The sequence below is a fragment of the Rhinoderma darwinii genome, chromosome 7 (genome assembly GCF_050947455.1).
Source record: "Rhinoderma darwinii isolate aRhiDar2 chromosome 7, aRhiDar2.hap1, whole genome shotgun sequence".
Lineage (NCBI taxonomy): Eukaryota > Metazoa > Chordata > Amphibia > Anura > Rhinodermatidae > Rhinoderma > Rhinoderma darwinii.
This window is the reverse complement of record NC_134693.1, coordinates 134,927,085-134,945,291: the sequence shown is the minus strand read 5'-3', so window position 1 is coordinate 134,945,291 and position 18,207 is coordinate 134,927,085. Positions and strand designations below refer to the sequence as shown.

Below are 18,207 nucleotides of genomic sequence, written 5' to 3'. Positions count from 1 at the left end.
AGAACCTCCTTCTCTTTTTAGAGTTTTTATCTATTTCAACTGAAGGCCACAGCCTGGTCAAATAGTGCAAATTTCACTGCAAATGCGCAATGCATCCACGGTAGAAAAAGGGTAAAATACGCGACAAATCCGCAATGGAAGTGCCCCGCTGCGGAATTGAAAGTCCATAGACCGCCCTCAATTCCGCAAGGATTTTTTTCCGAGACGTGCAAAACCTGTGGCAATTTCACAGCCTCGGAAATTCACCCGTTGGGGTGTGTTCACATGTGGCGTATACGCTGCAGATTTTCTGTCTAGGTTTGCGGCCGGAAATTCTGCAGTGTATTAAAGTAGCGGCAAATTAAAATAGATTTTAAGAAATCTCATCCACACGCTACGGAAAAATATCCGCATGGAAATGGATGTGCTGTGGATTAAAGGGTAACTAAACTTTCAGAAAACTTCTGACTTGTCCAATGTTTTGATTGGTGGGAGTCCGAGCACCGAGACCCCCACCGATCGCTAAAACGAAGCAGAAGCGCTCAGGTGAGCACTGAGCCGCTTAGTTTCAGATTTTTTTGGAAAGCCGAGCAATTGTTGTACGGCTCATAGACTTTCTATTGAGCCCGCCCACTGCTCGCTCGGCTGTCCGAGAAAAAACGATCAGAAACAAAGCAGCTCAGCGCTCACCTGAGCGCTTCTGCTTCGTTTTAGCGATCGGTGAGGGCCACACAGATCAAAACTTATGACGTCAGAAGTTTTCTGAAGCATGTCCACTCTTTCTGCGTATTTTCACAGGATTTTACTCCTTTTCAATGAGAGAGGTGATCTTTGCGGTGTAAAACATGCAAAGTTTGCGGCAAATCTATTTGCCGCATCCGTTTTTTTCTCATTTACCCTTACTGCCATCGCAGATCCGGTAAAAAATGACAGTTAAGTTCGCTCTGCATGCTGCAGTATTTTGTCTCAAATTTGACGGACCCCATCATAGTCAATTGGGCCAGTTTGGCATTGGTGGCGTCGGTCATGTGACGGTCATTTTAGTTGCATGGAATGGAAATAAACAACGCAGATGTAAACCACCTTAAACGGACAACCATACGTTTAGGGTTGAACTTTCCTTCGCACCAGGACCCAAGTACAAGTTACTTATCGACCTCCATAAACACTGACTTCAGTTCATGCATTGGATAGGCTACCAAACGTTGCTTGCAGGGCATTCTGGGATGTAACGGCCGTCTGAGTAGGAACGCATACATTGACTCCACGTGCTTTGCATACACAATGTAATTATTGAAACCTCCTATCCCCGCAGCTCCGGATGGAGTACCTCTCCCTGATCTACGCCATCATCCGCTCCACCGATTACATGCAACACCTGCACCGCCGCCAGGACCTGCACAGCATAATGCAGCGTATTCTAGGCGAAGAAGAGGAAGGACCTCACTGTCAGATGGACAAAATGATTATCCAGGAAATCTACAAGGAGTTTCCTCGGATCTCTCCGGAGAGCGGGTGAACCAACGCCAACCAGGAATGGCGAACGTTTACAAGACGGCGTTTATCATCTGCAGAAGCCGGAGCTCGACCGTTTACAGTCTATGCCCCATTGATAGCATAGGGGGCGCTACGTCTTTTGCTGTAGTTGCAAGGTGTATGTGCTACTGAAAAGTAAGGAAATTCATTTTGTATTGGAGAAGGGTTTTCCCCCATAATACTTCTCAGGCCTTATATAACGAGTCTGTGGGAGTTTTACTGGAAGCTTTATGTGTCCTGTCCTTTCCTTTGTGATCCTGCTGGATTTACGGACGGCACTTACAGTTTATTGCTATGATTTTTTTTAAATCTAAACTGACGCCCAGAAACGTTGAATGGGGTAATGCCGGACGCTGACGTTCATACTAATCCTATACAGGAGGTTTCTTCTGAGGTCCCTGCCACCTTCTGCCGGATATAATTGACGAGACCACAATAACACTGGGTTATATACTGTAACTGAACCAGAAGAGTCCGGAAAGTCACAGGAGGGAAATGCACTGAATTATTACAGGCCTTTATGCTCCCCTTACTGACACATGGATGCTATTATGAGCAACGTTTGTGTTTTAAAGGGGAAATGCAGTCACAATGATCTTCTGATTTGTCATAGATACACATGAGAAGATCCCGTCAGTGATCTCGGACTACCGCTGAAGAATGAAAGGCTCCTCTATAGAGCACGGACCGCTAATCCGAGATTTCTTATTGGAAATCTTAGTGTAACTAAATGTTCAACAAACTTCTGACATGTCCGAGGTTTTGATTGGTGGGGGTCCGAGCACTGAGACCCCCACCAATCACTAAAACAAAACGTCAGAAGTGCTCGTGTGAGCGCTCAGCCGCTTTGTTTCTGTTCGGCTTTTTCCGGAAAGCCGATGCAGCGGTGTACGGGCTCATAGACTTTTTATTGAGTCCGTCCTCCGATACATTGATTTCCGGAAAAAGCCGAACAGAAATGAAGCGGCTTAGCGTTCAGACGAGCACTTCTGTTTCATTTTAGCGATTGGTGGGGGTCTCAGAGCTCGGACCCCAATTTTGTTGAATGTTTAGTTACCCTTTAACAAATCAATGGTCCTGTGCTGAGTATGTTGGGTCGGAGAATCCGTGAGTACCAATGGGTCTGATCTGCCTATAGAGCATTTAATTCTGGAAATCAGTGGTGGTCCGAGATCAGACGTCACCCCCACTGTCTTTTGTACGTGTGTTTGACAGATCATAAAATCTATAGACTGGATTCCCCCTTCTATGTGATAAAACACTAGTGTCAAGTACGTCTTCTTTAGGCCACGGACACCTTTCCGTATGTTTATGGATGTTTGTCCGGGCCATAGAAATGACCCGCAAAATATAGAGTATGTCCTATTCCTGCCCGCAATTGCGTCACAGACTCGCCCATAGAAGTCTTTGGGCGCGTGCAAAATTGCGGACAGCTACAGATGTGTAATCGTCCGTAATTGCGGAAGAGTTTCTATGCGATGGCAGGGGATTCCCCAAGAAAACTGCACCAGAGTGATCATGTGACTTTTTTGAGGGTCGGGACATATTGGTGACCTCATTTGTAGCCTCCCTTTTTTTTTTACAGACCGTATTTGCTGACCGCGTGCCAGATACGCGGATGACTACGGACCTGTATTTGCGGACGGTATAAAACACTACGGTCGTGTGCATGAGGCTTTACTATTCGGTTTGGGTTGAAAATAAGTAAGGGAGAAGGAGCCCCCAACCCTCCCCGATCCTTACTTCTCTTCGCCAAACCACAACCGTATTCTCTCCAGCACATGGAAGGCGGCCATCTTTGCAGAGTGCCGCCTGCAGTCCTGCCGTTAAGTAGGTGACTACGCAGGTCTCCTTAGTGGCAGGAACATTTAACGTAGTCCCTTGTTGCTAGGCAACAGTCCAGACTTATTTGAGCGCTGCTGAATTTCAGGACATGCTGGGAGTTGTACTTTCGCAACAGCTGGAAAATTGCAGATGCGGGAAATATCAGAATGGCCTTTCACTTGAAACCATAAATGAAACATTGTATGAGAGATTTGAAAAGGGACACAAAACTGTAATCATGATGAATAGAAAAACATGGCTGCTTTCTTCCAAAAACAGCGCCACATCTGTCCACAGGTTGTGTGTGGTATTGCAGCTCAGCCCTATTCACTTCAATAGAGCTGAGCTGCAATACCGGACACAACCCATAGACAGGGGTGGCGCTGTTTCTGAAAGAAAGCCGCCATATTCTTCTAATCCAATCCATATAACCAGAACGGTCATTAAGTTATAAAATATATTTTAATAGCATGTGAAATAATTACATTTAGCGAACGTGTCGCGCGTCTGTTAAACCTTGTTACATATAATAGAATTTGTACTGGATATTGCTAATCTGAAAGTTTATATTTCTCTATTTTATTAACCAGCCTCTCAATTGCTGCATGAATCTGAAGGAGGATATTTTTTTAGTCAAAGCCACAGCAGAAAATTTTATCCATAAATCACAAACGTTTGATTGTATCGCATGTTCTATATAGGAAAATGGCGTAAATTACTGTAAAACCGGTGACGGTCCAGACACATCAGCAGCAAGCGGTGTCCATGGTCCTGTACTGTCCTATCATCAGTATGTTGTGTATTTTCTACTTTTCTTTATAGTCCCCTGTCCTATAACGTCATCTATACTCCCTATTCGATAAAGTTGAGCCACTTTAAATGTTATATTATGGAATTGCGTTACAAGCGATTTCCTAATGTAGTGTTCTTATTGGATTAGCTCCCGGTATAAACAATCGTGATCTTATAATAACCTGCAGCGCTCCAAATGCCATCAGCGAACTCATTCACAGAATCCAAGCTGCTGTAAAAGATGACTGTATTCTGCTGTAAGGATTTTAAATTCCGCACAACTCTGCAGGGTTGGGTATGGCCTTCGATGGACTGGACCTAAGTTGAAAGCGTGAAACCACGGCAAAACTTAAAAGCCATCACCCCACCCCTCCGATCCAGTTTTATCATGTCATAGCAACATATCAAAGGGGCCTGTGGTGTCTGCAGAGCATTGCACCCCATTTGCTTCAGATTTGACATATTTCTGAACTTTTGGGATTGCTGTCCATATGGCTCCAAGATGACTCAAATTTCTTAGCCAAAGCCAAAAACTTCAGGATCGTCCGCAGAGTGCTGAGCGTCCCTCTGTTCTTCATTTGAAGCTTGCCATATACATTACAGAACGGTTTCCGGATCCTGATCATAATCTAATGTCTGCGAGGTGTCAATGTTTGATGATTGGGACAGTTTGGATTTTAGCAGCCGCTCTTCTCTTGTCACCTCTATAGAGTTAGGGTTATAAAAACATGGCTTTTTTTTTTATTTATTTTTTCGAAAACAACGCCACCCCTGTCTTTAGGTTGTGTCTGGTATTGCAGCTCATTCCGTTCCATTGAAGTGAATGGCGCTGGGATACAATACCATACACAACCTGCGGACAGGTGCGGTGCTGTTTTGTCAGAAAGAAGTCCTGTTTTTATAACCTTGAAAACCCCTCTTAAGAGAGTAGGAGAATCTGCCATCTCATTGGGGACAAGTATACAAGGTCTATGGCTGGATTTGCTGCGCCACTTCAGACCGTCCTCATGTTCTGTTACTTTGATGCTTCATTACTGATCATTCGGTGGATTTAATACTGACCGATTATTGTCATTTTGCTGTCCTGCATTTGGTTTAGTCATTCATGATGTGCAGTTTTATGCGTCTGCATCCTATAACCTCAACCGTTGTAATCCGCCATTCATGTATACTCGTGGCACTGCGTCCCATGTACATTTTATTTCTGTCTTCGCGTACTTGAAATAACACTTGTGGAATAAATGGAATAAATAAAATATCTCTTCATCTACGTCTGTGTCTGGTGTTTTTATTACCAAATCAAAAGACGTTCCGATATTTCTCTTAAAGGGGCAGTACACTCCACCCCCTGTTTAATAGCCGCTTCTGCCATCGGTGAGCTAATCGTTAATCGATCATTGGGGAAATTAGGCAATAATATTGAAATCAATGAGCCATCCACATATTGAGAGAGACCTCTTTTGTGCCACAGGGCATATAAAAAGTGTCTGTCTAAAGTAGAGAACCCCCTTTTGATTTGTTTTGTGTGCAAATATAGGGGTTCATTTTATTTAAATAAAAATATATTCCTTGCTTGATCGTCCGCGATCTTTACACCTGATCCCAATGGGCTGTTTGGAGCTTGTTTACACATAAAGTGCTGCCCCCTACTGTTTGCCTTTAGTTCCCCGTTATATCTACCTGAAATAAAGTCCTTTACACGGGTAAATGATCGGGCACATGATCGTTCATATGAAGGCTTGTTCCCGATTATGCCCTGTGCAAACCGGACAACGGTCAAGTCATGAATGAGCAAACGCTCGGCCATCGGCTGATCGTGACGTTTATGCTACAAGAAATATTATCTTTGTCGGCAGCACATCTTGGTGTGTAAACAGGGAGACGCGCTGCCGACATGATGGGGATGAACGATCGTAGTATCGAGCACTCGTCCCCACCCATTGATCCAGATCGGGCTGCGCAATAGGACCCCAAAAGGCCAATGATCTGGCAAACTGGCGCTGATCGTATTATATCGTCGCTTGGCGCACATTGTGAAGTGAAATGTAAACCGGCCTTAAAAATAATTGTGCGATGTATTTTTATATTCAGTCATTTCTGAGTCCCCTACAAAGATAAGACACTGAGTGACAACCGCCAACTGTTACAGGAATAGGGTATTTTTTTTTTTTTTTTACAGCACGGTCGCTTGCTCCCTTTATGGTACTTCGGGTCTTCTATTTATTTAGCTGGATGACAACCCCTAATGTCCACCATTGAAGTCTCTGCACGAATATGGCCCTATGCACGTCACATTTTACATATACAAGGGAAGAAAGCTTTTTATAACGTATATGTTAAACCGATGCCATAATAATCTATGGATCACGCATGCCACAGTTGGGCATCCATCACGGGCATCTGTCACCCATAAGCTATTATGGCATTTGTTTAACGTATATGTCGTGAAAGTTCATAAACTATACATCAAACGGATGCCACCCATGTTAAAAATGTATATAGCGCGGGATCCGCCTTTCTACAGGGTTCCGTTGTATGGAATATTGTCATTTACGAACTTATACCTGGCCCGATGGAGGCCTAAAGGACCGGTTTACACCCCGTCTGGTTAATGGAGCCCTATAGACACAGTAAGCGTGTGCGCCGGAAACTTTCCTGGCGTACATCAGAAAACATGTGAACAGGACCTTACATGCAGCTTTCCACGGACGCTGAATGGTCTGTAAATCTGTATAATGATACCCCCCATCCCCCATGACTGCTCTACTACCGCACTCCTTGTGTCGGACTTGCATCATAATTCTACTAATGTGCTTAACTCAACAGGGTAGAGTAGAGTCCTTTTACATGGCCCAGTATGGGCTGTGAAAACGAGCGCAGGTCGATTAGACAGCTCGTTGATCGGCGCTTGTTTGCTCCTTTCACAAGGCACGCTGATCGGTAATGTATGGGGACGAGCGATCATTACGACAATCGTTTGTCCCCGTATATTGCCATCATGTCGGCAGCGCGTCTCCCGATCTGCCGCTTTCTCCCAGAAACAGTGTAATGTTTCCTAATCTCGGACAACCCCTTTAATTTGCAACATTTTGTTTCTGTTGGAGGAAGAAAATAATTACAAATTCTTTTTCCTGTTGTATTCAGTGTTGCCCTATGTCTTTTTCTGAAATAAAATCTAAGGATTTCTCTAGGAAAGTCGAAAGCTTAAAGGGGTTTTCCCATCAGGGACACTTATGACATATCTACAGGATATGTCATAAATGTCAGATGCGGGTCCCACCTCTGGGACTCGTATCTATATCTAGAACGGGGCCCCCTAACCCCTGTTCTACCTTTTTTCTGCTCCCGCTGCCTCCCGGACACTTCCTGACTATATGGTCAGGAGTTACGAAAACGGCGTAGAATGCGATCTCTGCTGTTTCTGTAACTCCCATAGTAGTGAATGGCAATTACAGAAGCAGCATAGCACGCGAGCTACGATGTTTCCGTAAATACCATTCAGTTCTATGGGACTTATGGAAAAGCGCAGCGAGTTACGCTGTTTCCTTCCTCATGGTCGGAATTCACACGAGTCAGCCGGAGCACAGAGAGCTAGAACTGGGATTAGGGGGCCCCGTTCTAGAGATAGGTGTGGGACCTGCATCTATCTGACATCCTGTGAATATGTCATAAATGTCCCTTATGGGAAAACCCCTTTAATGCTTTGCTAAGATGCAGGACTCCGTTCATGGGTTCCTTTGGAGCTTTATGTCAGGGGAACCCATGAACGGAAACCAGAATGAAACCATAGGTTTCCATTTGCATTAATGTCAATGGTGACGGATCCCATGCAAATGGTTTCCATTTGTCACTGTTGTGTAAGGGTTCTGCAGCTTTGACGGAATCAATATTGTAGTCGACTGCGCTATTCATTCCGTCAAAACACCGGAACCCTTACACAACAGTGACAAACGGACACCAATTGCAACAGGTCGGTCACCATTGAAATGATGCAAATGGAAACCTATGGTTTCAGTTTGGTTTCCGTTCATGGGTTCCCCTGGAATAAATCTCCGATGGAACCCATAAACTGAGCCCGCTTTTGAAATATGTAGGAACTCTGAGTTAATATAGGGGATCCTCCTTTTCTCTCTGCAGTCACTACAAAGGAAGGCTGCGAGTTATACAGATGGCCCGTCCGGTTTAGTGAGTGCCACATAACGCTCCTTTTGAAAAGAAGACTCGCTGACCTTTTCCTCTGAGCGGATTGCAGGAAGTATCGTTAACTTTTCATCAGTAGCCCCTTCAAACAAATAAATGGCTGCTTAAACTGGACAACCCCCTTCAACAATGAGCCCTGATAAAGAGCTCGATGTTACAGCCTGTATTGCAGTCCAGAGTTAAAAATCTTTTAACGAACTTTTTTGGTGATGTTTATTCTAGGAAGTATAGTCTTTTACCAAGCGCTGTTCAGTAATCTGTCCTGATGCATTACAGAAGCATAGGTCAAGCTGTTAGGGGTGCTGCCTGTTGACTGGTTCCAATAGCAAGCAGCAGAATAGTGCGTGCAGGTCTGGAGTATAATACAGGATGCAACTCAGGATCAGCACAGGATAAGTAATGTCAGGTATGTACACAGTGGCTACACCAGCAGAATAGTGAGTGCAGCTCTGGAGTATAATACAGGATGTAACTCAGGATCAGTACAGGATAAGTAATGTAATGTATGTACACAGTGACTCCACCAGCAGAATAGTGAGTGCAGCTCTGGAGTATAATACAGGATAAGTAATATATGTACACAGTGACTCCACCAGCAGAATAGTGAGTGCAGCTCTGGAGTATAATACAGGATGTAACTCCGGATCAGCACAGGATAAGTAATGTCAGGTATGTACACAGTGGCTACACCAGCAGAATAGTGAGTGCAGCTCTGGAGTATAATACAGGATGTAACTCAGGATCAGTACAGGATAAGTAATGTAATGTATGTACACAGTGACTCCACCAGCAGAATAGTGAGTGCAGCTCTGGAGTATAATACAGGATAAGTAATATATGTACACAGTGACTCCACCAGCAGAATAGTGAGTGCAGCTCTGGAGTATAATACAGGATGTAACTCCGGATCAGCACAGGATAAGTGATGTCAGGTATGTACACAGTGGCTACACCAGCAGAATAGTGAGTGCAGCTCTGGAGTATAATACAGGATGTAACTCAGGATCAGTACAGGATAAGTAATGTAATGTATGTACACAGTGACTGCACCAGCAGAATAGTGAGTGCAGCTCTGGAGTATAATACACGCTGTAACTCAGGATCAGTGCAGGATAAGTAATGTATTTACGAAGTGACAACTGTAAAATGTTTAACATATGCTTCAACTTATGTCAGAATATAAAAATCTTTGGGGTTTTGTAATTCTGTAACTCACATTTCTCCTGGTCAGTGACGTTCCTGAAGAATACAGTATTGGGTTAGCGAGATCTTACTTGCGGCTCTCTACAACTTCCAGATTCAGAGGTTGGGGCTGTACTCGGTGCCTGGCATCCAGCTGAAAAGGACACCCTTATTAATATAACAGAACCCTTCCAGCAATACTGATTGGTTGGGAGTAGCCGATTGACAGACAGGACTTGATTGTCCTTATTGCTGCTCCCACGTGTCCTCTTCCGCTACTGTCCCATAACAGAGGGGGGTTGTCTATACATTTATGGCTGTCACATTGTTAAAAATTCTGTTCAGCTGTTATATCTGTTTCCGGGAAATCTGTGTGGCAACCGATATGATTGTCGCTACTGGTCTCACAGGAATTTCCACCCAACTTTCCCAGAGTCCTGAATGTAAAATCTGCCTTGTAATGCAGCAATGGGGTCACTGCATAAATAGACAGATTTGCTGATCAGGAAAGCAGGGTGGCAACCAATATGGTCGTACCCAGTTTTCCAAGATCTCTACTAAATCTTCACATAGATGAATACTTATCACTGCATAATGGGCTGATTTGCCTTTCTGGACTCTAGAAAAGCTGAATGAGAACCTGTTATGGGAGCTGTAATAGCGGCCATGTTGCTTGTCACCCAGCTTTCCTGGAAACAGATAAAAAGTTCGGACTTGGCCCAAAACTTCCAAACTCGGGCATGCCTGGCATATCGTATAGTGGCAAATAATAAATGGCTGCAATTATGATACTAATGATGCCGCCATCGTAAACAATGACTATGAACGTGCAGGATGAGGATCCAGTGGCGGTTGCTTTTATCGCCCGGCTTGCATATGTTGTCCACTTGCTTAAGATTGAAGACGTTGGCAGATCTGTCCGCTATAAGACGTGGTACGCTGAGCCAATGGAAGCGGCCGGATGGAAGGAGTGAAAGGACCAGACAATGAGGGATCTTGGCTCAATGAACACAACTAAGCGCCATTGATGTGAGCAGCGGAGGGCGGCTCCTCCACATTGTCATTTTGGGGACAATGAGCCAGAGCCCGGACCTCTCACTAATGTATTCAGCAGCTTCCTATAAGCAGATGAGGTTGGGTCTGTACCATTCATGGATGGGAGGGAGGAGGGGGGACCCGGGAAATACCATTGACAGCCATCATTGAAACTGGCAAAATGCTGTCTAGGATTTTTTTTTTTTTAATGCCATTAATCATGGGGAGACAGAGAAGAACAATCCTCCTGTGAAGCGAGACACGAGAGGTCACTATCACCCGCCTGGCCATTAATAAGTGCTGGCTCTGTAGCGTTGTGCTGGGGCTTGTGGTTCTGGACCCAAAACACTTGAGGGTGAAGTCACTGGAACATCAATGTAAAATTGTATATGGACCTTCAGGATGATGAAACAATGTATCATTAACCTGAGTAATAAGCCGATTATAGGATATTAATCACTGCTGGTGACACATTGCTATATGGGGTCTGATGTGTCGGGCACAGGATGCCATCATCTTCTGGGATATGATCAACGGCCGATTACTGGAGACGGTAATGATGGAGAAGACTGAAAGTGGAAAACTTGGGCTCTAAGGGAGCTTATAGATTACAAGGGACATAGATAGATTGATTGATTGATAGATAGATAGATAGATAGATAGATAGATAGATAGATAGATAGATAGATGATAGATATGAGATAGATAGATGATAGATATGAGATAGATAGATAGATAGATAGATAGATAGATAGATAGATAGATAGATAGATATGAGATAGATAGATAGATAGATAGATAGATAGATAGATAGATAGATAGATAGACCGATAGATAGATAGATAGATAGATAGATAGATAGATAGATAGATAGATAGATAGATAGATATGAGATAGATAGATAGATAGATAGACAGACCGATAGATAGATAGATAGATAGATAGATAGATAGATAGATGATAGATAGATAGATAGATAGATAGATAGATAGATATGAGATAGATAGATAGATAGATATGAGATAGATAGATGATAGATATGAGATAGATAGATAGATAGATCGATAGATATGAGATAGATAGATAGATAGATAGATAGATAGATAGATATGAGATAGATAGATAGATAATAGATAGATAGATAGATAGATCGATAGATATGAGATAGATAGATAGATAGATAGATAGATAGATAGATATGAGATAGATAGATAGATAGATAGATAGATAGATAGATTTAGTATATATGCCGGAGAAAGCTTGTGACGTGTATGTTAAACATATCTGTGACTAATCCCACACATCACTCATAGGCTGCCATGTTAAAAAAAAGTGTATTCCGTGTGTTGTTTATGGGATTCCGTTGTATGGAATAGCGCGGCCTTCTAAGCTGCTCCATACCATTTGTTTTTCGCAGTATACTAACATATAACGGCCTAACGAAAGCCAAAAGAAAATTTTTTTGGCCTCCTTTGGGCTAATGAAACTTTATGAACACATTTAGTGTGTAGATCGCATCTTTCCTGGCGTACACGCTAAACGTACATCACAAACATGATGTGAACAGGTGGATAAATAAATATATATATTTATTTATCAAATAGATACCTAAAGTAACCAATCAGAATTCAGCTTTCTTGTTCTGAACAGTCCTGGGAAAATGAAACATGAACTCTGATTGGTTGCTATTGGCAACAAGTCCAACGTAAGATGTTTCCAATGTCCCCCTGCTGGGATTCATCTCCATATACTTTATTTAACACTCGCACACACACACCAAATCCTTTATATCCATAGACAATATGGTGGCTATATCACGTACAGTTCTCCTGCTGACATCTGCCTTTCAGTACCCCGGACAGCTCCCCAGTTGCCAACAGTAAACATGGCGCCTGCATTCATTGTGACTGACTCACCTGCCGCTACTGCGCCTGCGCCTCGGGATCTACCAACTCCTTACTCTCGTAAAGGGGGGAAGGGTAGGGAGCGGACCATTAGGGTTGCCGGGAGCCATGTTGGTGTTGAATGAAGGGAGGGTGAGGAGATGCTGCGCCCGGAGAGTCTGGGAAGCACCGAGTAGATGGTAGCTGCCAAGGCAAGGAGACAGACAGGAGGACCGGGGGAGGGGAGCACTGCTGCCCAGTGAGGGCTGCTCTGTGGCAGGAGGAGGGATACTATGGCTGCTCTGCTGCTGGGAACAAGCCTGTCTTTGCATCTTTTCCAGCTGCTTCTCCTCCTCTCCAGCCCTTTGTTCACTTACAGCCTGGAGAAGCATGCAGGAAGCTGGGAGAGCCCTGGGAGCCTCACCCCTCCTCCAGTCATGTGCATTGTGGAGCAGGGGGCTTACATTGCAAGGTTACTACTGCTGCTGGGTGACATCAAGGGGGCTCAGTGCATGGTGGAAGCCCATCAGGCCGGAGGCAATGGCAGCCGGGAGCCTTGGCATTCAAGTCTTGGCTGGGGACCCCTAGCGAGGAGGATTGCTGGACAATTATCTGGGTGCATTCAAAGAACTTGGGGGTCAAGCCAGCTCAACGCGTGCAGGTGCATTCCTATAGGGGGCTGCAGAGGGAAACCAATGCACGCACCTGGCACCCGCTGTTATCTGCCAAATTCCAGCTCCGTGCCTCCAGCCTGTATTATGTTAAGGACCAAGGGACACAAGACCAAAGGGGACCCCCCAACCTGTTATCGGATTACAAAATCAACCGCGCTACCTATGGATTGTCCACTCACCTTCGGACCCCATTGCCTTAAGAATCACAGTAAAGACGTTCTCGTACACCACTGCCAGCCGATACTACTGACATTCAGTGACGCCGCGCCGAGCGATAGGACAATATTTAAGAAGAGTTCATTGCAACACATTATGGCCGGTAGGAGTGACAGGTACGTCAGTGCTCTGAAAATTAACAGTAGTTGCCTTTCCAACCTGAACTGTCCACTTGTCTTCCCCGTACGTTGCTTTTGTAGAAGTTTTTCCGGGGGGCATCGGACCCGGGACACCGGTCAGTTGAATGTGGATGGACATGGTGCTACTCGGGGGATTGTAATGGTTAAAAGCGTTGGATCTGCTCAGGACCGTGGGGACTCGTGGGGTTTGTTTTGCCGCGCGGGTGACCAGGGCTTGCACGGATCTCCCGGAGATAGGAATTTAACTGGGGAGTGCCTGATTCTTGCTTTTTTGGAAGACACCCGTTCGGTTGTGCTATGTGTAAACCAACCTGCCCTCCAGGTCATCAGGCGCTGCCCGCGGAGACATCCACGGTTGCATAAAATAAATATAAAATGGGTTCGCTCGGACTGTTACGTGCTGGAATACTATACGGATCATCCCAAGTCTGCAATACTATCGGTGATTTGTATCTATGGGGCTGATTATATGGCCATCTACGCCTGCTCTGAACTGACGGATGGTGGTCGTGGCGAGGGTGGATCTGCAGGTTGCCAGTCCTGTGACCTCCTCCGGGGTCTACGATGGTTGAGCGACATCCAGGATTGCTGGAGAGACAACACGTGGAGAGAGGATATTTCAGCACCAGCAGATCAGACAGCTCCCAGGGTGGTTGCAGCTGCTCCTACACAGCCCCCAGCTCTGCTACCTCAGCCGGAGCTGTCCCCGAAAGAACCCTGCTCTGTTTATTTCCCATTTAACACCACCAAAGGTTGCTTAAAAACTACTTTCCCACTATCCGGCTCGGGGAAGCTGACAAATATTGACCTGTACACTCAACAACAATTATCCGGCAGCAAAGAAATGCAGCCGAATCCATTCCACCTCCCTCATATATCACATACACACGATGTCAAGCAGGGGATCAGTGGGAGGAGAAGAGAAAGGGCATCCCTTCCATTAATAAGAACACGCAGGGCAGCCAACCGGCATCCTCACTTCCCCCAATATAATTATCAGGTTCAGGTGGCCGAAAATCAGCCCCCAGGGACCCCTGTGATAACCATGACAGCACAAGACCCAGATACCGGGGAATCGGGGAGGGTGATGTACACTATGGACGCCTTGATGAATAGCAAATCTTTAGAGCTCTTCGGTATAGATTCAGTGACTGGTTTAATCTCCACCACTGAAATCTTAGACAGGGAAAACATGGATCTCCATTATTTTCGAGTCACGGCCATAGACCATGGGAGTCCACGTTTGTCGGCGACCACTATGTTGGCCGTTACCGTCACCGATAAAAATGACCACAGTCCAACGTTTGAGCAGGGGGAGTATAGGGAGAGCATTAGGGAGAACGTAGAAGAGGGATACCCCATATTGCAACTGAGGGCCACCGATATTGACTCTCAAGCCAACGCCAATATCAAGTATCGTTTCGTTAACGAACAAGCCGCCCATTCTGTGCTCGAAATAGATGCCAGGTCTGGCTTAATTACCACCAGCGGACTGGTAGACCGGGAAAAAAGAGAAAAATATTCATTAATTGTGGAAGCCATTGATCAAGGTAAAGACCCAGGCCCCAGGTCATCTACTGTCAAGGTTGAGATTACTGTATTGGATGAAAATGATAATGTACCCCAATTTAGTGAGAAACGTTACATAGTTCAGATCCGAGAAGATATCAAACCTCATACTGAGATTTTAAGGGTTACGGCCACTGATTTTGATAAGGATAATAATGCCGTGGTACATTATAATCTTATTAGTGGCAACAGCAGGGGGCAATTCTCCATCGACAGCTTGAATGGGGCCATACAGGTCGTAACCCCCCTAGACTTTGAAACCGAGAGGGAGTATACGCTGAGGGTCCGTGCCCAGGACTCGGGCCGCCCTCCTCTTTCAAACAACACTGGCATGATAAGCGTGCAAATCCTAGACATTAATGACCATGCCCCTATATTTGTTAGTACCCCCTTTCAAGTTAATGTGCTAGAAAATGTCCCCTTGGGGCACTCTGTGATTCACATCCAAGCTGTTGATGCCGATTATGGGGAAAATGCCCGTCTGGAATACAAGTTACTCGGGGTCTCATCCGCAACCCCGTTCGTAGTCAACAGCGCCACTGGTTGGATCACTGTAAGCGGACAGCTGGATAGAGAGACCGAAGAACGTTACTTATTTGGGGTCGAGGCCCGTGACCATGGTAATCCTCCGCTGTCTGCTTCCGCCAGTGTCACCATCACAATCCTGGATGTGAATGACAATCGGCCTGAGTTTACCCAAAGGGATTATTTTATTCGTCTGAATGAAGATGCCAGTGTGGGTACCAGTGTGCTTAGTGTCACTGCCATAGACAGGGATGTAAATAGTATCATCTCATATCAGATCACTGGGGGGAATACCCGCAATCGATTTGCCATCACTACTCAGGGTGGAGCTGGGTTAATCACTTTGTCGTTGCCCCTTGACTACAAACAGGAAAGACGCTACGTTCTTACGGTGACGGCTTCCGACCGTATCCTGCATGATAACTGTTACGTCCATATAAACATCACCGATGCAAACACTCATCGACCGGTCTTTCAGAGCGCGCACTACACCGTCGATATCAACGAGGACCGTCCCATTGGAAGCACCGTAGTGATAATTGGCGCTACAGATGATGACGTGGGGGAGAATGCCAGGATCAGTTACTTTCTAGAAGACAATATCCCTCAATTTCGTATCCATCCAGACAGTGGAGCCATCACACTCAATGCCCCCCTGGACTATGAGGATCAGATGACTTACAGCCTTGCCATCGTGGCAAAAGATAATGGAATTCCCCAGAAATCTGACACCACTTATGTAGAAATAATGGTCAATGATGTCAACGATAATGCCCCTCAGTTTCTGAACACGCAATATCATGGGATAGTCTCAGAGGATGCCCCTCCCTTCACCAGCGTCATTCAGATCTCTGCTACCGACCGAGATTCCCATGCCAATGGAAGGGTACAATACACTTTCCAAAATGGAGAAGATGGAGACGGAGATTTCACTATTGAACCAACCTCAGGTATTATCCGTACTGTACGGAAGTTGGACCGGGAAACTGTTCCCTTCTATGAGTTGACAGCCTATGCGGTGGACAGGGGTATACCTCCACAGAGGAGCCCGGTCCGTATACAAGTAGCCGTTCAAGACGTCAATGACAATGCCCCTGTGTTCCCAGCGGATGAATTTGAGGTCTTTGTAAAGGAAAACAGTATTGTTGGCTCAGTTGTTGGTAGGATCAAGGCTTTGGATCCTGACGAAGGTCCAAATGCCCAGATCATGTATCAGATTGTTGAAGGTAACATTCCCGAAATTTTCCAAATGGATTTCTTTTCTGGAGAGCTCACTGCCCTCATAGATTTAGACTATGAGACCAAACCTGAGTACGTCATCGTGGTTCAGGCCACCTCAGCCCCACTGGTTAGCAGAGCCACTGTACATATCAAGCTGATCGACCAAAATGACAATACTCCCGTTCTGAAGAACTTCCAGATACTCTTCAATAATTACATCTCCAACGACTCCAACACTTTTCCTTCTGGCGTCATTGGAAGGATACCAGCGTATGACCCTGATGTGTCTGACAAACTCTTCTACACCTTTGAACGTGGGAATGAGCTCAATTTGTTGATTGTCAATCACTCCAGTGGGGAATTAAGGCTCAGTCGGAAACTGGACAACAACCGTCCCTTGATGGCGTCAATGTTGGTCACGGTATCAGGTAAATTTCTTGTCTGGAATATACTTTTACATGATATTTATATGCAATTGATCCTTATAGGTTTCTAATGTGTTGTTATCCTTTTGAGTTTGTAAAACTCCAGTCCATGGGTGGTCGTCATCCGTTTTTTTTTTTTTTCTTTCTCAGTCACATTCTAGGGTCAATTTCATTGAAAACCAATTGACCCAAGAATGTTTTTTGAAGTTCTTATACTCATTCTTCGACTCGTTCCCCTCCGCTTTACTGCCATCAACTCAACTGCTGAATTCTATTTAGGCCCCATTCACATAAGGATTTTTGCCTACGTTTATCGTGTACGCCAGGAATCTCCCAACTTACAGGCTAAACGCGTCCATAGGACTCCAGTAGAGCCCAAAATATGTCTGTATACGGCAGGACGTGGCTAGTATACCTGGCATATTGTATATTGCGCTGTATACGTTTCTTTTATATAAGCGCTTATGGGTGATGTATGTATCTGTATATCTTACATCGTAGGCATCCCTTAAACGAATACGTCAGGAGCTTTTTTATAGCTTTTCATGATGCATATGTTATTAGGATGCCATAGTAGTCTATGGCGAATGCCACTGTTTGGCATCTGTCACAGCCCCCGTTAAACGTATGCGCTGGGAGTTTTTTCCTGGTGTATACGCTAAATGTAGGGAAGAAACGTCATGTGAATGGAGCCTAAGGAACACATTTTGAATTGTAGTCTAGTGTAATATCATCTATTCTGTTTTCTCTCATTCAACCTGTAAGACTTGTCAGCCGACGAGACTCTCCGTCTACTCCTATAGACAGCTTGATAGGAATTGTCTGGAAATTATGCCGGGAGAAGACTCTTAAACTGAGCGCAATTAAGACTAAGCCTCCCCCCAAGAAATAAAAAAGGAACACAATTAGATCTCGGGATTACTGCAACACAATCTCAATGTTTCCCAAAAAAAAATCTGATCGTTGCAATGTCGCCTGTGACCTTGATATCACATAAAGGAAAATT

General features: G+C 44.9%; 2 protein-coding genes and 1 long non-coding RNA gene across 7 annotated transcripts in view; 2 read left to right on the top strand and 1 right to left on the bottom strand.

Moving 5' to 3' along the window:
• Positions 1–3,626, top strand: part of NCKIPSD (NCK interacting protein with SH3 domain) — a 51,844-nt gene extending 48,218 nt beyond the window's left edge. For both annotated transcript variants that reach the window (XM_075831749.1, XM_075831750.1), the window contains exon 13: positions 1,295–3,626. In XM_075831749.1, coding sequence (XP_075687864.1) covers positions 1,295–1,498 — 204 coding nt within the window. In that variant the 3' untranslated portion in view covers positions 1,499–3,626. The remainder of the gene's footprint in view (positions 1–1,294) is intronic.
• The window catches only part of LOC142656823 (uncharacterized), a 32,221-nt gene extending 19,782 nt beyond the window's left edge, over positions 1–12,439 (bottom strand). For both annotated transcript variants that reach the window (XR_012849762.1, XR_012849761.1), the window contains exons 1-2: positions 12,371–12,439; positions 9,548–9,667 (exon numbers count right to left, since the gene is read on the bottom strand). This is a non-coding gene — a long non-coding RNA (uncharacterized LOC142656823). The remainder of the gene's footprint in view (positions 1–9,547; positions 9,668–12,370) is intronic.
• Positions 12,440–12,523: 84 nt separating this feature from the next.
• Positions 12,524–18,207, top strand: part of CELSR3 (cadherin EGF LAG seven-pass G-type receptor 3) — a 105,779-nt gene continuing 100,095 nt past the window's right edge. For all 3 annotated transcript variants that reach the window (XM_075831746.1, XM_075831745.1, XM_075831747.1), the window contains exon 1: positions 12,524–17,204. In XM_075831746.1, coding sequence (XP_075687861.1) covers positions 12,725–17,204 — 4,480 coding nt within the window. In that variant the 5' untranslated portion in view covers positions 12,524–12,724. The remainder of the gene's footprint in view (positions 17,205–18,207) is intronic.